Source organism: Neurospora crassa, linkage group IV (genome assembly GCF_000182925.2).
Source record: "Neurospora crassa OR74A linkage group IV, whole genome shotgun sequence".
Taxonomy (NCBI): domain Eukaryota; kingdom Fungi; phylum Ascomycota; class Sordariomycetes; order Sordariales; family Sordariaceae; genus Neurospora; species Neurospora crassa.
The window spans coordinates 2,897,249-2,918,164 of record NC_026504.1 but is presented as its reverse complement, the minus strand read 5'-3'; the positions used below and the strand labels follow the sequence as shown (position 1 = coordinate 2,918,164).

Sequence of the window (20,916 nt, the reverse complement as noted above, 5' to 3'; positions counted from 1 at the left end):
ATACAACAAAAATCATATCATGTATCCCACCATCACTGAGGTCATTTCTTTTTAGTCTTCCTCATTTCCTAGTTTCTCAGTCCATGTCTCCGCTGACAGTGACGCGTGAGATGGCCCTTCCTAGAAAAGCTGATGGACACAGGAGAACCGCTTGATGGAAAGGGCGTATTATCTCTACTTGATCTATGTGCTGAGCTATTACCTCGTAAGCATGACGAATTTGAATACAAAAGCAGGTCTGACTATGGAAGGGGATAATAAGGCATCAGGTGCATGATGTGTCTATCCGAAGTCCGAGCCACAGTAATGGACTTTTGATTGCGATGGGAGGAGATTCGGTGAGGCGAGGTGAATTGGAACTATTGATAGATAGAACTATGATTGTTGTGGCCAAACTTGAATGGTTGTAAAGTGAGTCGAATGATGGTAAGTAGGTAGCATGGGTAAGCTGAGCAGAGCAGGTCGCTACACCTATCAGCAATATATCAAAGAAGCAGTGTTGAAGCGGTGCAGTGATCTTGTGAAATCCGGCCGGATTGTGAATATTGGACCAACTAGTTTCTGTCGATCATGACAATGGCAGAGAAAAGGAGTGTTGGAGGTAAGTAAATACGGAGTGGAAAAAGAAACCAAAGAGTTGAAAATGACCAAAAAAAAGTGCAAAAATAGAAAACCCAAAATCCGAATCACCGAGCACCCACTCCTTGGGGAGTGTCAGATCCATCTAACAAGAAGGTATGAAGAAAATATCCACCACCAACACATCGGCCATTTCCCGGTAGCGGGATGAACACATTCATGAGATTATAGAAAGTCATGCGAGAGGGGATAATGCAATGCTCGCCACCCCGGCACCTTGAAAGAAACTGTACGCCAAAGAAGTCCCGATAAGGAAAACCCGCGAATTGCCTCGTAGAGATCTGACGGAAGATATGAGCAGTTCGCTTAACGCTTTGAATTGCTGCTGGAGCCCTTCTGTAGTTATCTCAAAGTCAGCATCCGAGCTATCTCAGTGTCATGGAGCAAGAAAGGCTTACCGAACTGCCGTGAGAAGAGCCGCTGGACTTGGATCCAGACGATGAAGCGTGAGAGGAACCACCACGGGAGCTAGAGGACTTGGAGGCAACATCCGTCTTAATAAAACCGAGGGCGGATGAACCCATGGCGATGGAGTCCCAGTTGGTCTTCCCGGAGGAAGAGCTGTGAGAGGAAGAGTGGCCAGACATTTTGGATCTTGGGTTGCTGAAGGAGGAAGTTGGGAGTAGCGATTGTATGAGCTGATGGGCCGATGAGCGACTGTTGAATTACTGGATCTTCAGTTGGTAATGGAGCTGTTTGAGTTAAATCGTGATCCAGGCAATCTAGTCGAAGGCGTTGTCGGCCAGATATCTTTATAGGTCTTTGATCTTCCAAAACATGTGTGCCTGTGCATCGCCATTTTGATAACGCCGAGTACAGGCATATATCATACAGTAGGAGTAGTTTTGTCGAATGCCGAATGGGGGCCGCTTACAGTATGAGGAGCGACTTCTACCAAGGTCAACCGTTGAGTACTCCATTGATGTGTTATTCTCCTTTGACTAACAACGGAGGTGAGGCACTAAGTCCGGCCGGTTCCAAATGGTGATCGAAAAGAGTCGGGAAAAGGAAAGTTCCACACAGCAGTATTACATGCGATTGGTCAGTCCCCCTGTCAGAGGCAGCAAAGAAAGATCACTAAAAGCTTAGGCTGGTATGTGCGGTGGTGATAAAGTTGGAAAAACGCCCTATATCTTTGGCTGCCTGATTCAGGAACCGTAACATCATGACAGCCATAGCCACATGTTGCCATTTCCCGTTCTTAGGGGTTTGAACTCTACATCTGCGATCGAGAGGTTCACTATCAATTAACCTGACAGAAACTGTTGAATTTTCCTCAAATCATCATTGTGCAGAACATCTGGTGACTTGGATTTCACTCCATCTGTTTCGAAGTGGCGGCACGCCCATGCCTGGGGGATGCCACTGCTAACGGAATTTTTAGCCTCACAACATGTCGAGATTTGTTCGTTGGGATTGTTCAGTTCTAAATGAATCCTGTGTTGTTGCCTTTCATTATCTATTTCCAACAATAATGGAGGGTTCGACCTTCGCTAGGAGTAGATATCGGATCGCGGCAGGTTGAAGGTTTGGGGGCGTAATAGTGGCAAGCTCCGCTGGGCCGTATCGAAACCTGCCCGGTGATGACCGCTGCTAGAAGGGTCCAGTAGGGGTAATTGGCCCTGTTAACATGGTCACTGGGAGACTGGATCGGTGGTCTAGGCACCCGCTTAGCTGGTACCTACCGTACACAGTACCTTGGTAGGTAACCATCGCTGAATGCACGGACCCATGTGATTTTATCGTTCCATTCGGCGGCGTGGATGTCACGCCGACTACACCGGGAACGGCTATGCTGGAGCGATGAACATCCAAGCCTGTGATGTTAAGGCACGTTGTCCAAACGGAATGAGTGTAATATTGAAGCCTAGTTTTTGCTCAGGCATGCGGTGAGAGCTAGGCCGATGCATCTGTGATTGAGGAGGCTATTCCGGGAGTCCGAAGTCCCACGCCCGTTTCCGCAGCCCGAGCTCAGCACGCGCCTCAGCCCTATGATTCCACCAGTCGGTACTCAAACCATCTCAGGCATTCCTCTTGTTCGCCTTACCGCAGACGCGCTATCAAGCTTCCGCGCGCTTCTAGGGCTGCGTGTAACATCAAGGCACAGAAGAGCCTGTCGCCATGTTAGATTTCAAAGCTCCCTGCCGTACAGGCTGCAACTGGATGTAGCTCCTGTTGCTCAACATTTTCTCCGCAATGTTTGCCCAATGATGGTAGCCTGCAGCATCAGTCAAACCATCATTCTGACTGTTCTACGGCTGGAGAAAGCTCATATCATCCAGCATTGCTTGCCACCATTCGTCGCCTAGGAATGACACAGGGGACAGTGCCTCAACGGGCGCGGGGTTCCCGGTATCTGCGATCATCTCAGTAGCTGGCAGGATTTGTCCTTGGTATTGTGAATCCGAATGGTGTATCGGCGGGTGACTTTCAGGAGCGGCAGGATTCGGCGCTGCAGTCTTGGAGAGATACCACGAACGAATCCATCGGAGCTTGTTGCGGTGCATGGACATCACTGACACAGTGTCATTGACATATTTGCGCTTTCGCCGCCATTCTTCTGCAATGGCCACAGTGTCCGCCTGATCGCACCGGTCACTAATGCGTTGCGTTATGCCGGCAAAGTCAAGGCTTTCGCCGGCGAGCTTGCTATTCCAATCCGGATCTTGCAAGACAACCAGGCGTGTAGCGGTAATTAAGGAGAATGTCATGTGGCAGTAGGTGTTGAAGGGTAGATAACTGAGGTCGGCCACGGGGATGGAAGCATATAGATCCAATGTTGCTTTGACAGCGTCCAGGCAGCACCACATTGCTTCTGACTTTCGGATGCCGTCAATAGATGAAACCGGTGATGACGCCATATAGACTACGGGTTCGTATAGCCTCCCGAGTATGCCTTGGAAGGCAATCTCAAACGACACTTTGGGGTCCAGGTCAGCAAAATCAAACCCATCCAGCCAGTTTCATCACCTAGTGGTCAGTGTTCTTGTACGTACAATTGTCTCGAATGTTCCTTGGTACTTGCAACTTGAAATCATCTAGCTCGGCACGTAGATTCGTCATTGCCATGTGTGCGGCTGCGGAGAAGGTCGCAGTACCGCTCCCATCCGAATCAGGAGCCGGGAAAACCGCAATGACCCTACAAAGAATGCGATGCATTTTAATGAGGACCACAAGGTATGTGTCCGCAATGTATTCGTGCTCGGCTTCGATCTTGTCACAACAGAAGGATATGTAGGTGGAGCAGGGCATCAAGGGGATATGTCGAAATAAGGCAGCCGTGCTATGAGATGAAAGGTGTTAGAGCTAGTTCATGGAGAGCAAGACTAACTGTAAGATCTTGGTATTCACGTAAAGCCGAGGGGGCACAACTTACAGTGAACTGACATAGAAGCATCCGAGATAGGCCCGCATATCTTCTAGTGTATGAGGCGGCCGTCCCCGGTGGCCATTGAGACGCCTGGCATCTTCCACAAACTGATTTGCACCATTGCCGTCCTGCTTGAAGGGTTTGTGGCTGTTGAGGCCCAGATCTACCACAAGACCGACTGCTAGCTGGTGCAAGGTTGTCACCCATGATTCAGCATAGTAATGAGATTCGCTCCTTTTGCACAAGACAATGCCAATGGTCAACAAGCACGGAACACAGACGGTCAGAAAAAGGGTTGGGTTAACAAGGAAAATAAACCAACCATGCAATGAACAGCAATATGGCTTGTAGCAGGTCCAACCGCTTCTCCTGTTTGACAACGATATGGGTTGCAATGTACTCACGAAACCAAGTCGTGAAACCACGTTGCAAAGCGGCGCTCTGAGGGGCAACGATCTGAATGATGGTCCGGAATAGGAATGGCTGCCTCTGGAAAAGGTCTTGCGCTGTTGTATCCCGTGGGATGGGCACAAACGGGAATCGAGGATGATAGTCGGTTTGGTATAACTTGAGCAAGCGATCTGCTTCACCCATGGTTATGCGCAGGTAGCCGTATGGCTGTGGAGTGATATCGATGTAAGCCGTTGGCGGTATGTAGCTGTTTGTAGGCTCAGACCCTCCAGAGGAACTCAGGGCAGTAGAGGTTGGAGTTTGAAGGGTGGTATGGCTCGGAGGAGGGCAACTTTGTGCATGTTGGCCAGTACAATCTCCAAGGTGACCATCATTGACATGGTGGCAGCTCATGGGGAGTATACAAAAGGGTCGCGAGGCCGATGGCTGTTCCTGGCTTGATGTCGCCGGTGTTGGCAGTTGACCAAAGACTGCGCTGTCTGGCGCATCATGACCGGAGATAGGGGGTTCAGATGTTGTTGAAGCCGATCCTGGTGCTGAAGACTGTTGTTGAATCTGCCTTGAAGCGTTCAGGAGTGACACGAGACCGTCAATCTTTTCCTCTAGTTGGCCGACTCGAGTACCTCTTCCGCGCCGTCTTTCTTTCGCCGTGTGAGGGACCGTGCAGGGCCGATGCAACCGGGCACACCGTTGACAAGCGCCAACACCCGGTTCAGCAGGCCATATGCACTTGGTTTTGGACTTGTTACAGTAGACACAGGCTCGCGCTCGCGCTCTTTCTTTTGTGTCCGAGCCGTTTAGGTTGCTGCTCAAAATGGAAATGTCGGCCATGGCTGCAATTTTGTCGGCCGAACTCTCATGGTGTGGGAAGCAAGGAACCGTCCTCGTTGTGTGGTGTTGGAGTTAAAGAGGTAGCGTACTACACTAATTCCAAACAGGGCGCCGGCGGTTTTTGGTGGGTAATTAGGCCGAACTCTTCAGCAGTTGAAAAGCGATGGAGAATCTTTTCAGGGCCCATCAACAAGCCAAACGTAAACAGTGACGAGGAAAAGGAATGATGACTTGGTTGAGCAACAGGACAAGAAGACAACCGCTGTCAGCCGTCATGAGGATCGGAGTCGGGGTCGGCAATGAATCGGCCGAAGCTGCCCTTCGCTGAAGAGGCAAGAACTGAGGGCAGGGGCATGCAGTCAGCCGGTAAATGTGGGAGAAGGATATCGGCCGTCGGTCCAATTTGCTTGCCGATCCGACGCGTCATCAATACAGCCCGGATACAGCTTGCTTGTATCGGTCTCAGGCACTTCGTTACGTTCACAAGGCCGTCATCAACCGGCAATGTGAGTTTATGATGATTTCCAGTCAGAAGATTTTCTTTGTGGAATAATCAATCTTTCTGAATTGAAACAGAAGGCTCTTTTTGGCCAGTTTGCGGTGATCAACGATACCTCTAAGCAGAGGTGTATCATATAATACATGTGCACTTACATGTATTAAATGATTTGCTCGATGTAATGTTGTTACATATATTACAGTCACAGCCAGATTGTCATTGGTTGGTTGCGCATGCCCGGCTGCTTCTGGTGGACCCGCTCACGCTTACAGTCCAGTACTGGTTTGTTTGTTAGCTCGAGACCTTACGTCAACTTTCCTAGACGTTTTCATTAGCTACTAATGCGTGATCTTACCTTGCTAACGCCATTTCCGATATTCAATATCTCATATCAATTTCTGTTAATGCCTTTGTAATTCGTACTCAGCCATCTTGACTTGTCCTTGTAAGCTTTGGGACTACCTATTCAGGATTGATCTCGTCTAGTGGATTGTAGAGTACAGTACTGTAGAGGTGCCTAGTGTACTGAGCTAACAAACAAACCACCATCGGACTGTAGACACGCCTTCCCTTTCTGGACGTATAAGTCAGCTCCCGCCGTCGGCTCATCGCTGCAGGGCACCTTGGTTATCTGAAGCCATTCCTTCCTTCCTTCTTTTCGCACACCTAAGCAGGAGCAGGAGCAGAGTTTTCACGACACGACTTTGGTTTCTTTTGCTTCTCTCGAGACTTAGATACCTAGCTGAGGTACTGCAGTACTTGTGAAATCACGCAACACGCGGGCACTTGTGCGAACAGGAAAAAAAATTGACGAGAGCCGCAAACAAGGATGAATCAACTCCAGCACACAGCCATTGCTCGTTCTAGCTTGCACTTCTGAAGAGCACGTCAACAACCCCGCATGCGAAGTGTCACAGGTCGTCCACCTCCAGTCCACCATCGTTAACCTAATCCATCATCCACAACTTTTCGTCCTATCTTTGAACAGTCCGCGACATCAAACCTCAACCATCACAAAGCAAGAGGCTGCCAGAGCACCACCTCACATCGCCTGACCAGGCAGCACTTTGAGCCCTGAACAGCGAATTCTGTTAGTTTCACCTCACCCCCCAAGAAAAAATAGTAAGGATTGAGGAAGCCGGCTTACATGAATCCAGATCTTCATTCACCATGTTCTTGACGGCGCACTTGTTCATCGCCTGCACGTTCTGGCTCTTCAGCGGCCGGCCATTCTCGCACGCGTTGAACATGCAGCTTGAATCCATCGCCTTCTGGAGCGAGTCTCCCTTCCATCCAAACACATAATCCGCGTGGGTTCCGTATCCCTTGTTGTCGCCATAGCTCAGCACGAAGGGGTTCGATCCGTCCTTTGGCCACATGTTGTTGAACTGGGTTGTATCCCAGAGCGTCTCGTACGCCACCTGTGGCATGCGTACCGGGTGCGATGCTGGACAGGGCCCAGCGGGAGAGAACGCCTCCTTAGCCGTGTTGTACATGTGTGACTGGTGGTCGGGCGAGTCGAGGTTTTTGCCGTCCCAGCATGACGGGAAATGGTGCACCGTCATGATGCCGCCCTTACAGGGCTTAGTTGGAAAGTCAGGTAACTCGGGGAAACGCGTATTCTTGTCGGTCAAGCACACGAAGCGTAGCCCAACGTGACCCTTGGCGTCGTTGAGATTGTTGGTGGTGGGAGAGCCGACAGTCATACGGAAGCCCTATTCCCCACGAATGGTTAGCTACACCTCCCTTACAACCCTCGGCTTAAGATGCCCATGGCTAACTGTTTCACTTACAGGCTTGAACGCAGTGATCTTTTGGTTGCCGTTCGAGAAAAAGTCCTGCTGCGTATAGTAGATGGTCATGCCGCCATTGATACCGTTGGGCAGTGCAGAATTCTGCATGATGGGCACACGTTTGTAGGTGCCGTTGGGGTGCTTGAAGAACAGGACGGCCGTCCAGTAGTTGGAAAAGTCTTCGCTGAATGTGCATGTCGTGCAGCTACCTTGCTCGCCAATATCACCCTCCATGGTAACATTGAACGCATTTCCACCGACAATTTGGTGGACGTGTGACGACGGGAGACGGCCAGGTTCGACAAGAGGATCAAGACGCTGGATCGACAGAGTTGAGCATCCAAAACGAAGCGCCGCTTGCGAAGGCCCGGCGAGAGCCAAAGCAATTGAAAGCCACTTCATCATATTTCGGGATATGCTTCAGCAGCACTACAGTGAAATTCTTCGGTAAGCTTGATCGAAGACAAAGACAGACAACCACCATTGAGATCTGGGGCCTGTCCGACCAACGTTTTTATCTGTCAACACCACATCGTCGGTTATCGTTCCAACTATCAAAGGCTTCTCCAGCTCTGCCGTGAATTATTGCCGTCATTACTGCATGGAATCAACTTTCTGCTATTAATCTATTTGAAGTTAAATGCGGGGTTTTGGGGGGTCTGATCCTGTCCACAAACACACTTTCTTCTGCAGGCTAAAAGCCCCTTCACTTTCATTCGAAGACCAGCACCATGGATAACAATCGCCACAAAGGGAAGTGAGATGCAGTGCGGGCCTTTCCCTGTGTCCAATGCTATTCATCGAAGTCGATGTGCCGGTTCCTCGCCTTGACTCTTTTTCTCAAATGGCGGAGTGCTAATCTCGTCGTCTACATCGAGTGACTCCGGATTCCAAATCTATATATCCATGAGCGACCAATGGCCAATGGAGCTCCTGCAATACCGATTCACAGTCACCAGACAAGCGGCCCAAGAGTGTCTTCATCACATCGCTTTCCGGATGATCTGTTTTAAGACCTGCCTTCTTTGGTAATCACTCTACAAACGGCTTCGACTCAATACGGCATATCAGACTATCACGATACCGATGTGTGACGGATGGCTTCAGACGATAATTTTGAGCATGGAACTGCCGGGCTGTGATGGATTACGTGTGGAAAAGCGAATCACATATCACAGGTCGCTTGCAAGGCTCCCGACTTGCTGGCTTTCACACCCGCCGGAACCACTTCTAAGTATAGGACCTGGAATTATCAGTGCCTCCGCAAATCCCGAGAAACAAAGCGTATGAGATATATTGCTTTCTCATCACTATTTCAGGGTAGCCAAGAAAGTCGGTGTGTTCAGGAACTAGAGATATGTACGATGAATGACAAGAGTGTACAGCTTGGCTTCGAGCCGCTCCCCTCCCTACTGCAATCACCGTCTCTCGATGTATGTGGGAGAAGGTTCATCCTATCATCAACAAACAGAACCAACTCATCCGAATCCTCATGTTACGACAGCTTGATGGCGCCCAAGCTCCTAACATCTTTGCCGGTTCATTGCCTAAAAGCTTAGAATAGCACCGACCTCCTTCGGTACGGTAGCTGCCACATTCGAAGATCCAAGAAGGCTATATGAGTACGGCGGCGAACTGGAGGTCATGGTACCAGTGGGAGCAGTGTTGTTTGCTCCTCCAAAGTCGTTGTCAATCTCGACCGCATACCCTACTTGCTTCGAGTACTCGCTAAAAAGAGGTTTCGTCACGTTCTTAAAGGCGTTGCTTTGAACTAGCACCTGAGCCCCCATTCGCGTGTTAATTGAAGTCGACATGCTGCGTGGAATAGCTTGTCAGTCTTTGCCTCTCGCGCACGAACTCAGATCTGTGTTTCTGTAGCAAATACGAGGAGAGGGGCATCGCCCGCTGGACACTTACTTCTCATAGTAGGAGTTGTAAATGTGGGCGGTGCCGAAACGGATCAAAGGACCACGGGAGCCACAATCTTTCCAGTAGTTGTTGGCATAGGTCACATGGAGGTGCCCGGTATCTTCGGAGCCGTTGCTGTCGCTGTGACCAACAAGAGAGCTTTTCCAGTGATCATGGAAGTAAGTGCTTCACCAATCGGTTAGTTCATTTCGGACCGGCGTGCTGGGCAAGTGTAATCTGATCCAAGCTTACTGAGAGATTGTCACCCATTCGGACCCATGGGAAATATCAACAAGGCCGTCATAAAAGTCCTTATCGCGAGCCAGAGTCGAGTAGAACTCGCAGTGGTCGACCCACACGTTACTGCTTTTCTCGATCGTCAAACCATCCCCGTTGTCTGCCTCCACAAAGGATGAAACGATGTTTCGAAGGATTAGGTTGCTCTGCCGGCGAAAATGAAGGCCAACACCGTTGAACCCTGCGCCGGGCAAGCCAATAATAGTTTTGTTGCTGCCGATTCTGACCTTCGTATTGCCCTTGATTACACCGTCGACGACAACGATAGCCGGAGCGGTGTTCTTCTCACTGACAGCCGCGGTGAACTGGGCCAAAGTCGAGACCGTGGTAACAGTGCCGCCTGACCCGCCGGTGGTTCTGTCCGAGCTGTGTCAGCTGTTGACTTTTTGCTCAACGTTCAAACGTCAGGATTACTTGCCCTCCGTTTTGGGTGGCATAACCCAAGTTGGCTATATCGGAAACAGTTGCTCTCTTGGCAAGAGGAACTCTCCCCTCACTGTCGCGGGTGGGTGTTGGTGTTGCCGTCGCTACCGCGAAGAAGGCAGTTACAGCCAAGGCGAACTTCATCGTTGTGCCGCAGTACTTGAGGAACCTGGTTGTGTGCAATGAGCAGTACGTATCTTTTCCTTAATGTTGGAGCGCAAGAAACATGCATTTGTCCTGAGGTTATATACTTGCTTACTCTTCTCAGACAAACACGCGTCGCTTGTTTCCCCAAGCACATCGTTTCACCCTCAGCGACTGGCCATTTCCGGCAGTAACCTGTAATGGTCAGTACCTCACTCCACATTATTCCGTCGCTGGCGGATAATTATCTCCATGGTTGCCCCTACAATTTAAAAACCCCTACCAGCATGATACCACAGCGTGTCTGGCTTTTCGGCATGGGCACGAATTGTTCCTGAATTATCCACCAATCCCCAACTCCTGCCAAACTTCACTTATGTGTCGTGGCATTAAACGCCTTCCATGAAGGCTTCCCCGAAACACATCGTTACATGCAATATGGAGAACAGTGGATAGATTTGAACCAAACGGAAGATCATCCGCGACCGTGGCCGACTTGACCGAGTTCGGTATGCTTCCCATTCCTTACCCTTGGCTAGTCACGACTCAGATGTAACGCACGATGCGTCCTGGAAAGAACAACAAGATACTTCGATCTGGCATCTGGCAATGAAAAAAAAAACTGATTATAATCAACTACTCTATCGCACAAAAGAGCAGTAAACCTCGATAGTAATGGGAATTCGAAACTCAAAGCACACTATTCAGCCCGTCATCGGTGGCTGTTCTTCTTTATATATACCCGGATCGTCTCCTGATCACCTTCACTTTTCAACCTCTAACCTTCATCTTGGCAATCACATCCTTCTGGATGGTAAACCAAGAACCCCAGACCTTCCACTCCTTGGTCGGGTCTGCCAACTCGATCTCGAATCTGTGCAAGAGCGTCGCACAAACCTTGTACAGCTCGAACATGGCAAAGTTCCTGCCAGTGCAGATGCGCGAACCATTACCAAAGGTCAAATCCGCCGCGTTCCATTTCTGCATGCGAACATGGAATGCCTCATCATCTTCGCCAGGCTGCTGCAGCCAACGCTCAGGACGGAAAGTATCAGAGTCCTCACCAAAGATGCTCTTGTTACGGCTAACGACCCAAGGGTTGAGACCAACAGCGGTACCGGCAGGAACAAAAGAGCCGTCCGGAAGCGTGATGCCGTCGGCCGGGACGTAGCGCTCAAGAAGCATGGCAGCAGCAGGGTGAATACGGAGAGCTTCGCGTACGCAAGCTTCAAGGTAGGGGAGCTGGCGAGCACCGGAATAGGGAACAGGCTTGGAGCGGTCGAAACCAGCGGCCTGGATCTCCTCGGACACTCTGTTGTAGACGGAACGGTTCTTGAGCATGTAGTAAAAGACAGCGCGGAGGGCGATGGCGGTAGTGTCGGCACCCGCGAGCAGGTTAACGAGCACATCACTGATGATCTGGTTGTCATCAACGAGGTCCGGATGAGACTCCTTGGAATCGATGAAGTGCTGGAGGTAATCCGGGTTTTTGGGGTCATAGTTCTCGTCCTTGCCCTGCAGGCGAGCAACGAAGGACTGGACGGCGATGCGAGCAGGGTGGACCAAGTTGGGGGGTCCGACACGCTTGATGGGGTTCTTGTCAAGGAAGTAGTCAAGAATGGGAATCTGACCGACTGTCTGGAAGTAGCGAAGGGCAGCCTCGGCCTTCTCAATGGTCCCATCGAAGTCACTGCCGTGCTCCATGTAGCCGAAGCGACGGCTGAAGGTCACGGAGCTGATGAGGTCCCAAGCGTCTGGAGTTGAGCACGGTGTTAGTTCATCTGCTCTTTGAACACAGTCATCGGTACCCGGCGATTCAAGGGAAACTTACGATATCCGAGCCATTCGCCAAAGTCAAGTTCCTTGGGTCCACCGGGAACATTGATAAAGCGCTCCTCCACATACTTGCAGAAGTCGTTGAGAACAACGTCAACATGGGGCTCCAGAGCCTGAACATAGCTCGTGGAGTAGTACTTGGCCACTGGACGCTTCATCTTGGCATGTTCAGTTGGGCTCGTAGTGCTGAAGATATGGTATGTAATCTTCCCATTGACGATGGCGCTGTTGTTGTGATAAAACTCGGTCTAATTTCATTTTGTCGTTAGTTGATGGCTTCATAACGATTGCCCTGTCCAAAACATACCTTGAGCCATTTGCCATCAGTGCTGTAGATGGTCTTGATCAACTCGGGGTAATCGAGGTCGAGAGTGTTAGGGCCGATACGGACAATGGGCCCGTACTTCTTGTGTAGGTCATAGACGATCTCATGGTATCTGCCAGTCCGAGTCTGATAGAGTCGCCACCAGTTGGTAAAACCTGAAACCGAAGAAGACAATGGTCAGCAACGAGCTGCCTCACCCACACAATGAATTTTGAGAAACTCTTATTTCACATACCTGCAAGAAAGGGGCCTGGGTACTTCTTCAACGGGTTGGTGGCCCACGAGATAATGTACCATCCAAGAATCGACAGGATGGGAATGACGACAAAAGAGATGAATGGCGATGGGAGAGTCCTCAGCGTCAGTTTCAGGACTTGGGGTTGGAGAACTCCATCTAAGCCAGCGTGTGAGTCCATGGCTACAAGCTGTAGGAGGTTGGTAGTGGATGAACAAGCTGTGTTGAACTCTCCAGAAGGAACGTGTTCCCCGGGCTTCTTATAAAGGAAGGTCACGTCGCAGTGCGCGTGGTATTCAGGGGGGTCCTGGGCAAACAAGAGTCCATAAGAGTGGTGGCTGTCCAGGAGATGAAGAGATTGACATTCGCCAACATGTCGGGCCAGCGCAACCGGAATTCTCAAAAGCCTCGAAGCCCTCCCTGTCTATCCCCATTTCGAGAAGGTTATGAATACGGACTGGCATGGTGGTGTACGTTATCAGGCCCATGGGGGTGGTATCGGCGGGGTCCTGAAGCCAGGATTTCTCAACCGTTACCAAACTTCGAACTCGAAGGATGCATACAGAGACACTAGCGAAGCTTTGCAAACATTGCAAACGGGGATCAACAGCATTGCGGTGGAAGAAAAAGGAGTGGATCTTCGCGGCGGGCTCCAGACTCGAGCATGTCCCCCAGTGCCCAAGACTGGCACCAGTTCATGCACTTCAACTAGCGTGTTGACGTTGTATCTGCACCAAGCGAATTGGTCTATCGAACGGTGTTGAAGGTGGAAACCCCTGAGGTTGATGAGAAGAAGCAAAGAAAATCATTGTCTGGACTATCAAGGTTATAACATCCAAGACACTTGACTGGTCACTTCAGTTATGTACCTTTATCAGTTCGAGGTCTGGGAGTCAGCCAAGAAACCGACATCCCCCCGAGACATTTACTCTAGGAAACCACCCTTCCAGTCCAATCTCGTTCGACACTGTTAGTACGAATGAGGCCTGGCCCAACGATGCTGCCAAAGTAAGCGAGTTACTACAACGACATTCGACTACACTCGATGTGGACTACACTGCGACTTTCATATCCGTTCTTCCGCAACCTTCACCCATTGCTACGGTATGTTTTCACCTTTTTGGGACCGGACAGACTCGTACCCCCTGGTCCATGCAAGATGTTTATACATAGTGCAGTGTAGTGTGTGCACTACACTAGTGTACTCGTAAAACGAGAATCTGGGCCTCGACAGCGGTCTACGAATTCCCCGTCCCCGGACCAATGACAATGCCGCTTGTGTCGGACCTTTCCCAAAGGGAATACTGATCTTATTTCTCCGCTATCCGCTGGCTTTTCCCCTGAGGGGCTGAGACGTCCCGGGGTAGGGCGCGCCTTGTGGACACAAAAGCCGTTGAAGGTTACACAGACGTATAGAGCGGGCCGGGCCAGCACTTGACGCCATCTTTTGATTGGCCAATGCCCGAAACCGACGTGATGAATGTGATTCGGGTCACTGGCGTACAGCTGTCTGTCGCCTTCAACGTTCTCGGGGAATTTCTGGCATTGAGACGCTCTCGTGAAGTGTATGTATGCAGGAGTTGGAAACTGTTAAAGTTTTGAGGTGGATGGGGGATGGTGGTTGCTAACTCGCTGGCCGATGTCACATTTCACATCATGCATTTTGCTTTTTTTCTTCTGCGCAGTTTCCGGCAAGAAAGTCATCACGCTATCATAACAATGCTCGGCTAAACGACCCTAACAAGCTTTCGGGCCAATCGCATTAGGGCTGTAGCCTTGCCAGGTAAGGAGCTAAGAAAGAGCTAACGCCTTACAGCCTACCCCTGGCTTATGTGTTAACGCGGTACTTGCAGATGATCTTGTAACCACTTTCAGGATGGCCAGGCGGGATCGCTGCCGTGAATAGCGTCCATTTGGCTATGACCCGCTGTACACTACATGTACATGGAGTCAAGTTTCGGTCCATGTGAGGGGAACATGACCGTTTGTGGTTCACAACCCTGACTCTGGGGTCATCTTGACCAATGAGAACTCTGGGTCTTCCTTGCCTTCCCCCTTATCCGAGGAGGTAGCAAGTCCCGAGCTAACAGTCAATCCAGCATTGACCTTGCACAGTACGCAGACGGGAACTGTTCCCCGGGAGAGTTTGACAGTATTCTCGCACTATGCTGAATGCACTTCCAGGAACTGTCGAGAGTAGCACTCTCCGGTAGTGCCAAAGATTGAATTTGACGCCATGGGTGTTCTTTCTCATCAAGCCCTCGAGACACTCGACCGGACGGAATGACGGCAGACCGCTGCTTTTGCCATCTCGATGGCTACAGAATCATGGAAGAGGCTTGGTGGCTTGGTCAGTTGTGATACTTGTGGTTGCCTAGAGGCCCTCAAGTAACCTGTCCTTTTTTTTCGAAGACCTGAAGAAACCGTCCCCCTATGAATCCCCCTGGTGTTGGCGTCCCAAGATACGATTTCGCCCCCACCCTGAGCGCCATGCCATCCACCGCCTCTGGGCTGTTCCGAGCGTCGTTCTCAATAATTCCAGACGTGTGGCTTATCTTGGACATCTGGATTATGTGGTACAGTACACGACCTGAAAAGACGGTATTCGCTGCCACATACCGGTTCAGGGCATCATCTGGGTAATATACAACATCACCACTTGACCATGCTTTCGTGTACTTGCACGGAAACGATCGACCCAAAGAGTATATAAGCCTCTCAAACTTTACCCAAAACATCATTATTTTCCGGTTGTCGCACATCAGAATGAGACATTCGCTGCACCTTCAAACCCTCCTATCTCAGGTGCCAAGGATGGATGCCAGACATACATATCACAGTTGAGCTGACTGGGATGATGATCCCAAACCCAACCCCCGACCATCTCCCACATTACCAACATCAAACCTGGCATTGTAACTGGACTGGACGTCTACGTTAGCATACATATACATATCATGCATGGTGAGGCGGGAGAATGGCAAGGAGTTTGTCTCCGGTTGGGTTACCGGCATGGCCTTGCCGCGGAAGACGACATGTCCTCCCGGTGAGGGGCCTGGCAGGGCCTTTGACAGGGAACTTAATATGTGACCCTTGCTCGCAAAAAAGATCACGACAATTCCTTCAAGCTCACTGGCCTCGCTGGGCAGACTCTAAAGCACGTCCAGTATCTGTACGATACTAACAATCGCTCTGATGTCCACTCAACGTCCGACTAAATTATGCTCATGTGAGTAAAGCGGATATACCACGGATACGAATACTTTTATGTTCTTCATCTGACAACCGTTTCCACAGCCGGGTCGAATTGAGCCATTCCTATCCTCGTCATCGGTACACATATAACCCATGGTGTTCTTTAAGCACCTCAAGCTCACATATATAGAAGTGATAGGAACAGGCACATACATGTGTGGTTGACATAACGCCGGTTTAGACGAACGATCTGGCCAATGTATACATTTTCCTCGGACATGTGGTACGTGCAGGTAAACCGCGGTTTTCAGGGCCTGAAACCGACACCATGTCGTGAAGAGTTTCTCATCTCGTGTTCCATTGGACTAAATGTTCGATGTAACTCTTTTCTTCTTCGGATTCTACAGGGGCAGGTAGGGTTTATATCCCCAAAATCTGGTTGCCTCCAATCCAGCCCCTGGGTCGGCTATCCTAGAGCATATCCACACCTCGATAACTTGAAGGAGAGTGGTGCAATGGTCGTTTACGTTTTAGGGATCAACGTATACTTTCCGAAGTTGAGCCCTAGTGTTTCCCACCTCGCACTTAATCCCGTCACACGCCAGCTTCCCGGACCATGGGGGTGGGAAAGTAGCTCCAACTCCACCATCCGGGTACTCTCATGGATATCGCATCCTCTCGCTTGAACCGGAGACATCCCCACGCTGGCTCAAACCAATTACATTACATTCTGGAAGGGGGCCTACGCGCTGAACATTTCAACGGGGCTTGCAGAAGATAATTGGCCAGGACAGCATGGCGATACACTTTGAGTGAGAGGATACGGTATTCCATCTTCATTTTTGAGGTAGCAAGGTTGAGGATTGCGTGTGAAGACCGCAGCAGACTTTACATACCTAACATCGGTACTGAGTTTCCAGAAGACCAACTCCCCTTGCCTTGAGCCCCCACACGTTTTTCGGGTGCACTTTCCTGTAATTCAAGCTAAACTGACTACGTATTAGTAGGGAGAGAAGAAAAAGCACACATGCGGTTCTCTTCCTGCCTGCCATATCACAAACACTCATCTAGAACAACGGCATACACCCTGGACACCCGGCAGTCCCTCCTCATCACCACCCAGTCGCATTAATGGCTCCGTGGCGAGGGCAAGCCGATTTCCACCCAACTGGGCGTTTAGGATACCGAAACCCGAAGCACTCTCCTTTCTTATTCCTGACGTTCATTGTTGGTCATCACGATTAAGGCATTTGATGTCTTTTTTTCAGTATTAAATCCATTCCTCCGGCACGGTGGCTTGTGCATGTCATGTCCCGGTCTTCTCAACGCACTGCTTCTTTCTACTTTTTTTTTTTTTGGGTTGCCATTCTTTGTTTACTTACCCCCTAAGAAAACAACAGTACCCACCAGCCGAAAACGACTAGTAACCTCACATCATGGCAATGGGAGGTGAGGGCCCCGGGGCCATAACCGTGATGTGGGTTATGGTCGCACTTACTGCACTTTGCGTCAGCCTACGATTATACGTTCGTATGTTGCTTGTGGCGAATACGGGTTATGATGATCATGTTTATGTTCTTGCGTTTGTGAGTATACCTACTGGACAACAACATGCACTTTTCAGACTCTCTCTCTCTCTCTCTCTCTTTCTACTCCATCTCTGCTGCTGAAAGGTCAAACATTAACCCTTGTATACCTTCTTCTTATCAAGATATTACTCGTCGGCTACACAATCTGCTGTACCATAGCAGCCCACTATGGTTTTGGGCAAAACATGTGGGACATCCCACCGGAAGATGTCCCCGGCGCCATCATGTGGGAGGCTATCGGCCAGTGCTTCGCCGTTATCGGCATGGCTTTGGCAAAATGGTCGTTGGGACTCTTCCTGTTGCGCCTGGTCACCCAGACATGGCACAAAGTTAGCATCTGGCTTATGATGGGATCGCTTATGGGCGCTTCAATCTCCGTCTGCTTTGTCTTTATGCTTCAGTGCTCGCCGCCGGCGTATCTCTGGGATCGGTCGATTCCTGGGGGTCATTGTGATCTGAATGCTACACCAGTTTCTTTGACGCTTACTAGTATGTTACATACCTCTTCCATGTTTTGTCCAAGTTTTGCGGTTTGCAACGGGGAGAGTGTCCCCGGTTGCCAGAGAGAAGAGATGATGAGAGAAAGTGTGCTGACAAAATCCGCAAAGCCCTCTGTGTCATTGCCGATTTCTTCTTCGCTCTCATGCCTTGGATCTTTCTCTGGAAACTCAACATGAATCAACGAGAAAAGATGATCATCGCCATCAGCATGAGTTTAGGTGTCATGTAGGTTTACCCACTCACACTTATCATCACTTCTTCCTCTTTTTCTCTCTCCTTTTCAATCGAAGCTTCTTCGACAACTAACATTTTGCTCAACAGCGCCGGAGCCTGCGGTATAAAACGCACTCTCCAAGTCCCCAACCTCTCCACAAACAACTACTCGCACGACACGGTCGGCCTGATTGTCTGGTCCTCGGCCGAGATCGCCATCACCATGATCTGCATCGGCATTCCCGTGTGTCGACCACTCTACAAGTCCTTCTTTGAAAAAATCATCTCCTCCCGTAACGGTAGCGGGGGGTACCAAAAACAACAGAGCGGCGGGGCCAGTCAAAGCCTGGGTCTGCGCACGATCGGTGGCGGCGTCATCCCTGGCAGGTCTGGGGGGCATGATAGCAAGAACAAGTCCAGACCGGGTAGGGATGATGAGTCGGATGAGTTTGAACTACAGAGAGAGAGAACGATGCCGGAGAGTAGTGGGAGTGATGGGCTTGGACTTCATGGACCTGCTGGAACAGGGCAGAGTCCATTCAATGATGCGAATGCGATTTCTGGTTCCTCGGCGACGGTAGCGGTAGGACGAGTGGGTGGGATGGATAACAGAAGTGAGGAGTCAATTTTGGGCGAAGAGTATCGGAGAGGACATGGAAAGAGCAATGGTGACTTGGAGAGGGGGGAGGGTCCTGGTCCCGGACAAGCACAAGGAGCAGGACACTGGGGAAATAAAAGAAGCTCGGGAGGAAAGGGGGCGGTGATCCAGGTTACGGAGGAGTGGCATGTCACGAGGGAGTGAGTGACTGGACCTGACTTGCGCTGGGTATTATTGTCCGTTTCTTGGATGTTGTTATGGCGCCGGTGATAACAAGGATGGCGTTTTGTTTGGGCGATTGGACATGAAAAAGATGGAAAGATGTGTTGCATCACTGCGATCAAAGTTTTGTTCTGGGACACAGATACCTTTGGGGTTGGCTATTTGTTTTGTTCTGCTCTTTCCTTTGTCTTCTCTTCCTTCTTCCTCTTCTTTTTCAATTTCCTTTGTACGTTCAAAGAGTCTACATACTCCGTGCTTCTGTTTCAAGCTCCGGATCTCGATCGTCCCCAACCAACAAGAAAGGATCACATATGCTAACGGGATCGACTGAAAATCCTCCCTAAATAAAGGCGAATTTCAGCTCTGTCACTCGGCGATTGCGAGCCTTAACGTTTTTCAATGACCAAGACTTATCATATGAAGTATCAAACGTGGTTGGACTGAATAGAAATGCATCCCGGAAAAAGCCTCTGTCCATAAAATGTGTGAATTTGTTGTTCAAGCTAGAGGGTGAAAAATTAAAAATCCACAGACAGGAAGCCTGACCCTCTTCCCCAACAAGTAATGGCATCATAGCGCTTCAGACTTTCACGTCGATGAACACACGGGTGATTGGCTGCTAAAACTGAGAGCGGCGTCCAAAGCAGGTACAGGAACTGAAGATTAGATGCGCGTCGGGTGAGGGCTGGGTATACTACCGTACCTCACCAGCCGCCCGGTTCGCACTACGTGGTGAAGAGCAAAACCTTCCAAGCATCAAAAAGTTACAACTCCAAAAATGATGTTACCAAAAGAGAAAAAAACAGAAGATCATGAGCTTCATCAAGATTGAATGCCCACAGCCAGAATCGAACTGACGACCTCATCATTACTAGTGATGCGCTCTACCACTGAGCCATGCGGGCTTTGATGCCTATCCTGGCTTTGAAAATGGGGTTATATCCCTCATGCTTCACCACATCAAGGTAGTAACTCATACTAGCTCGCTCGACTCCCATAACTGGACATTTTGTGCCATCAGGAGTCCAACCAGAGCGGTAGTCGCGTTTCGCAATGTTCAGCGTATATACCGATCTTGTCGGCTCGGAGCGCATTCCATTCAAATTCATCGGTCACCGGCGAAATGGGTCCGCCTGTACATTTCGCCTTGCAAGGCTGGTGATTGAAAGTACTATAGTGGCGCCGACACAGGATCCATAATTTCAACCACACTTTCGACAGCGCCTTCGTCGACCGTGTCATGCAGTTATTTTCTGGACCGAGGAGCCACCATTACGGGAACACAGATCGACAACCAGCCAGAATAAACAATTCCGGCTGAAGCCGTAAGCAAGGGGTGGTCAATCGCAGATACAAGTCTAGACCCTACCAGCTTAGATGGGATAGGCGCTGGAGCAGGCGTGTCAGTAGTCGTAATGGCCTGCCATATATCCATCCCTTCTTGCTTGGGAGGGCAAGGCAGAAAAGTGGAAGAGGGGCCGCTGCGCTGATGCTGATCAGCCTGGCCAGATTTCGGTATCAAAGTACAAGGAAGCAAAGGGTCAAGGTGGAAGAGGTGCATGGTCGGGCAGTCGCGGACAGAGCAGAGCTTTACAGCCCGGAAGAACCGCAAAATTGAGATCTCAAACGGAAAGAAACGAGATAGGGGGTGCGGGATCGGTAGAATGGACTGAACTGCACGTTTCATTACAGCTAAAACTACGATTAGCACTACAATGGGAATGGTAAACGCAGTCGGAGATGAAAGCTATAAGTAACTATGTTGGTCGCTAGAGACAATCGGTCCTTGTTGGTTAGAGGCTGAGATTCAATGCTGCCGGTGCCGAATACTTGTCCTCGACCGTGGCCGACATCGAAACCCAGGTTGTGATCGAGATGGTTGAGGTA

At 50.1% G+C, this 20,916-nt stretch overlaps 5 protein-coding genes and 1 non-coding gene across 6 annotated transcripts; 1 reads left to right on the top strand and 5 right to left on the bottom strand.

Annotated features, from left to right (window-relative positions):
- Positions 1–2,133: 2,133 nt before the first annotated feature.
- Positions 2,134–5,465, bottom strand: NCU06324 (hypothetical protein). Its single transcript, XM_957493.3, has 4 exons — positions 4,332–5,465; positions 4,016–4,243; positions 3,636–3,922; positions 2,134–3,559 (listed from the first exon to the last, which is right to left on the bottom strand). The coding sequence occupies exons 1-4, from the start codon at positions 5,249–5,251 to the stop codon at positions 2,892–2,894; spliced, it is 2,103 nt and encodes a 700-aa protein (XP_962586.2). The 5' UTR covers positions 5,252–5,465; the 3' UTR covers positions 2,134–2,891.
- A 1,077-nt stretch (positions 5,466–6,542) lies between these two features.
- NCU06325 (hypothetical protein) lies at positions 6,543–7,948 on the bottom strand (the record flags this gene model as incomplete). The annotated part of the gene is made up of 3 exons (XM_957494.3): positions 6,543–6,824; positions 6,898–7,465; positions 7,544–7,948. 3 exons carry the CDS (start codon positions 7,946–7,948, stop codon positions 6,793–6,795), a joined length of 1,005 nt encoding a protein of 334 aa, XP_962587.3. The 3' UTR covers positions 6,543–6,792.
- Positions 7,949–8,858: 910 nt separating this feature from the next.
- NCU06326 (pectate lyase 1) lies at positions 8,859–10,537 on the bottom strand. Its single transcript, XM_011395864.1, has 4 exons — positions 10,167–10,537; positions 9,704–10,105; positions 9,461–9,637; positions 8,859–9,358 (listed from the first exon to the last, which is right to left on the bottom strand). The coding sequence occupies exons 1-4, from the start codon at positions 10,313–10,315 to the stop codon at positions 9,091–9,093; spliced, it is 996 nt and encodes a 331-aa protein (XP_011394166.1). The 5' UTR covers positions 10,316–10,537; the 3' UTR covers positions 8,859–9,090.
- A 106-nt stretch (positions 10,538–10,643) lies between these two features.
- On the bottom strand, positions 10,644–13,573 carry NCU06327 (benzoate 4-monooxygenase cytochrome P450). Its single transcript, XM_011395865.1, has 4 exons — positions 12,712–13,573; positions 12,459–12,631; positions 12,147–12,399; positions 10,644–12,069 (listed from the first exon to the last, which is right to left on the bottom strand). Exons 1-4 carry the CDS (start codon positions 12,890–12,892, stop codon positions 11,087–11,089), a joined length of 1,590 nt encoding a protein of 529 aa, XP_011394167.1. The 5' UTR covers positions 12,893–13,573; the 3' UTR covers positions 10,644–11,086.
- A 2,956-nt stretch (positions 13,574–16,529) lies between these two features.
- Positions 16,530–19,490, top strand: NCU06328 (hypothetical protein). The gene is made up of 4 exons (XM_957497.2): positions 16,530–17,492; positions 17,618–17,984; positions 18,104–18,221; positions 18,318–19,490. The coding sequence occupies exons 1-4, from the start codon at positions 17,343–17,345 to the stop codon at positions 19,009–19,011; spliced, it is 1,329 nt and encodes a 442-aa protein (XP_962590.2). The 5' UTR covers positions 16,530–17,342; the 3' UTR covers positions 19,012–19,490.
- Positions 19,491–19,862: 372 nt separating this feature from the next.
- Positions 19,863–19,934, bottom strand: NCU15167. Its single transcript has one exon. It is a non-coding gene; the product is annotated as a tRNA-Thr (tRNA).
- Positions 19,935–20,916: the final 982 nt, after the last annotated feature.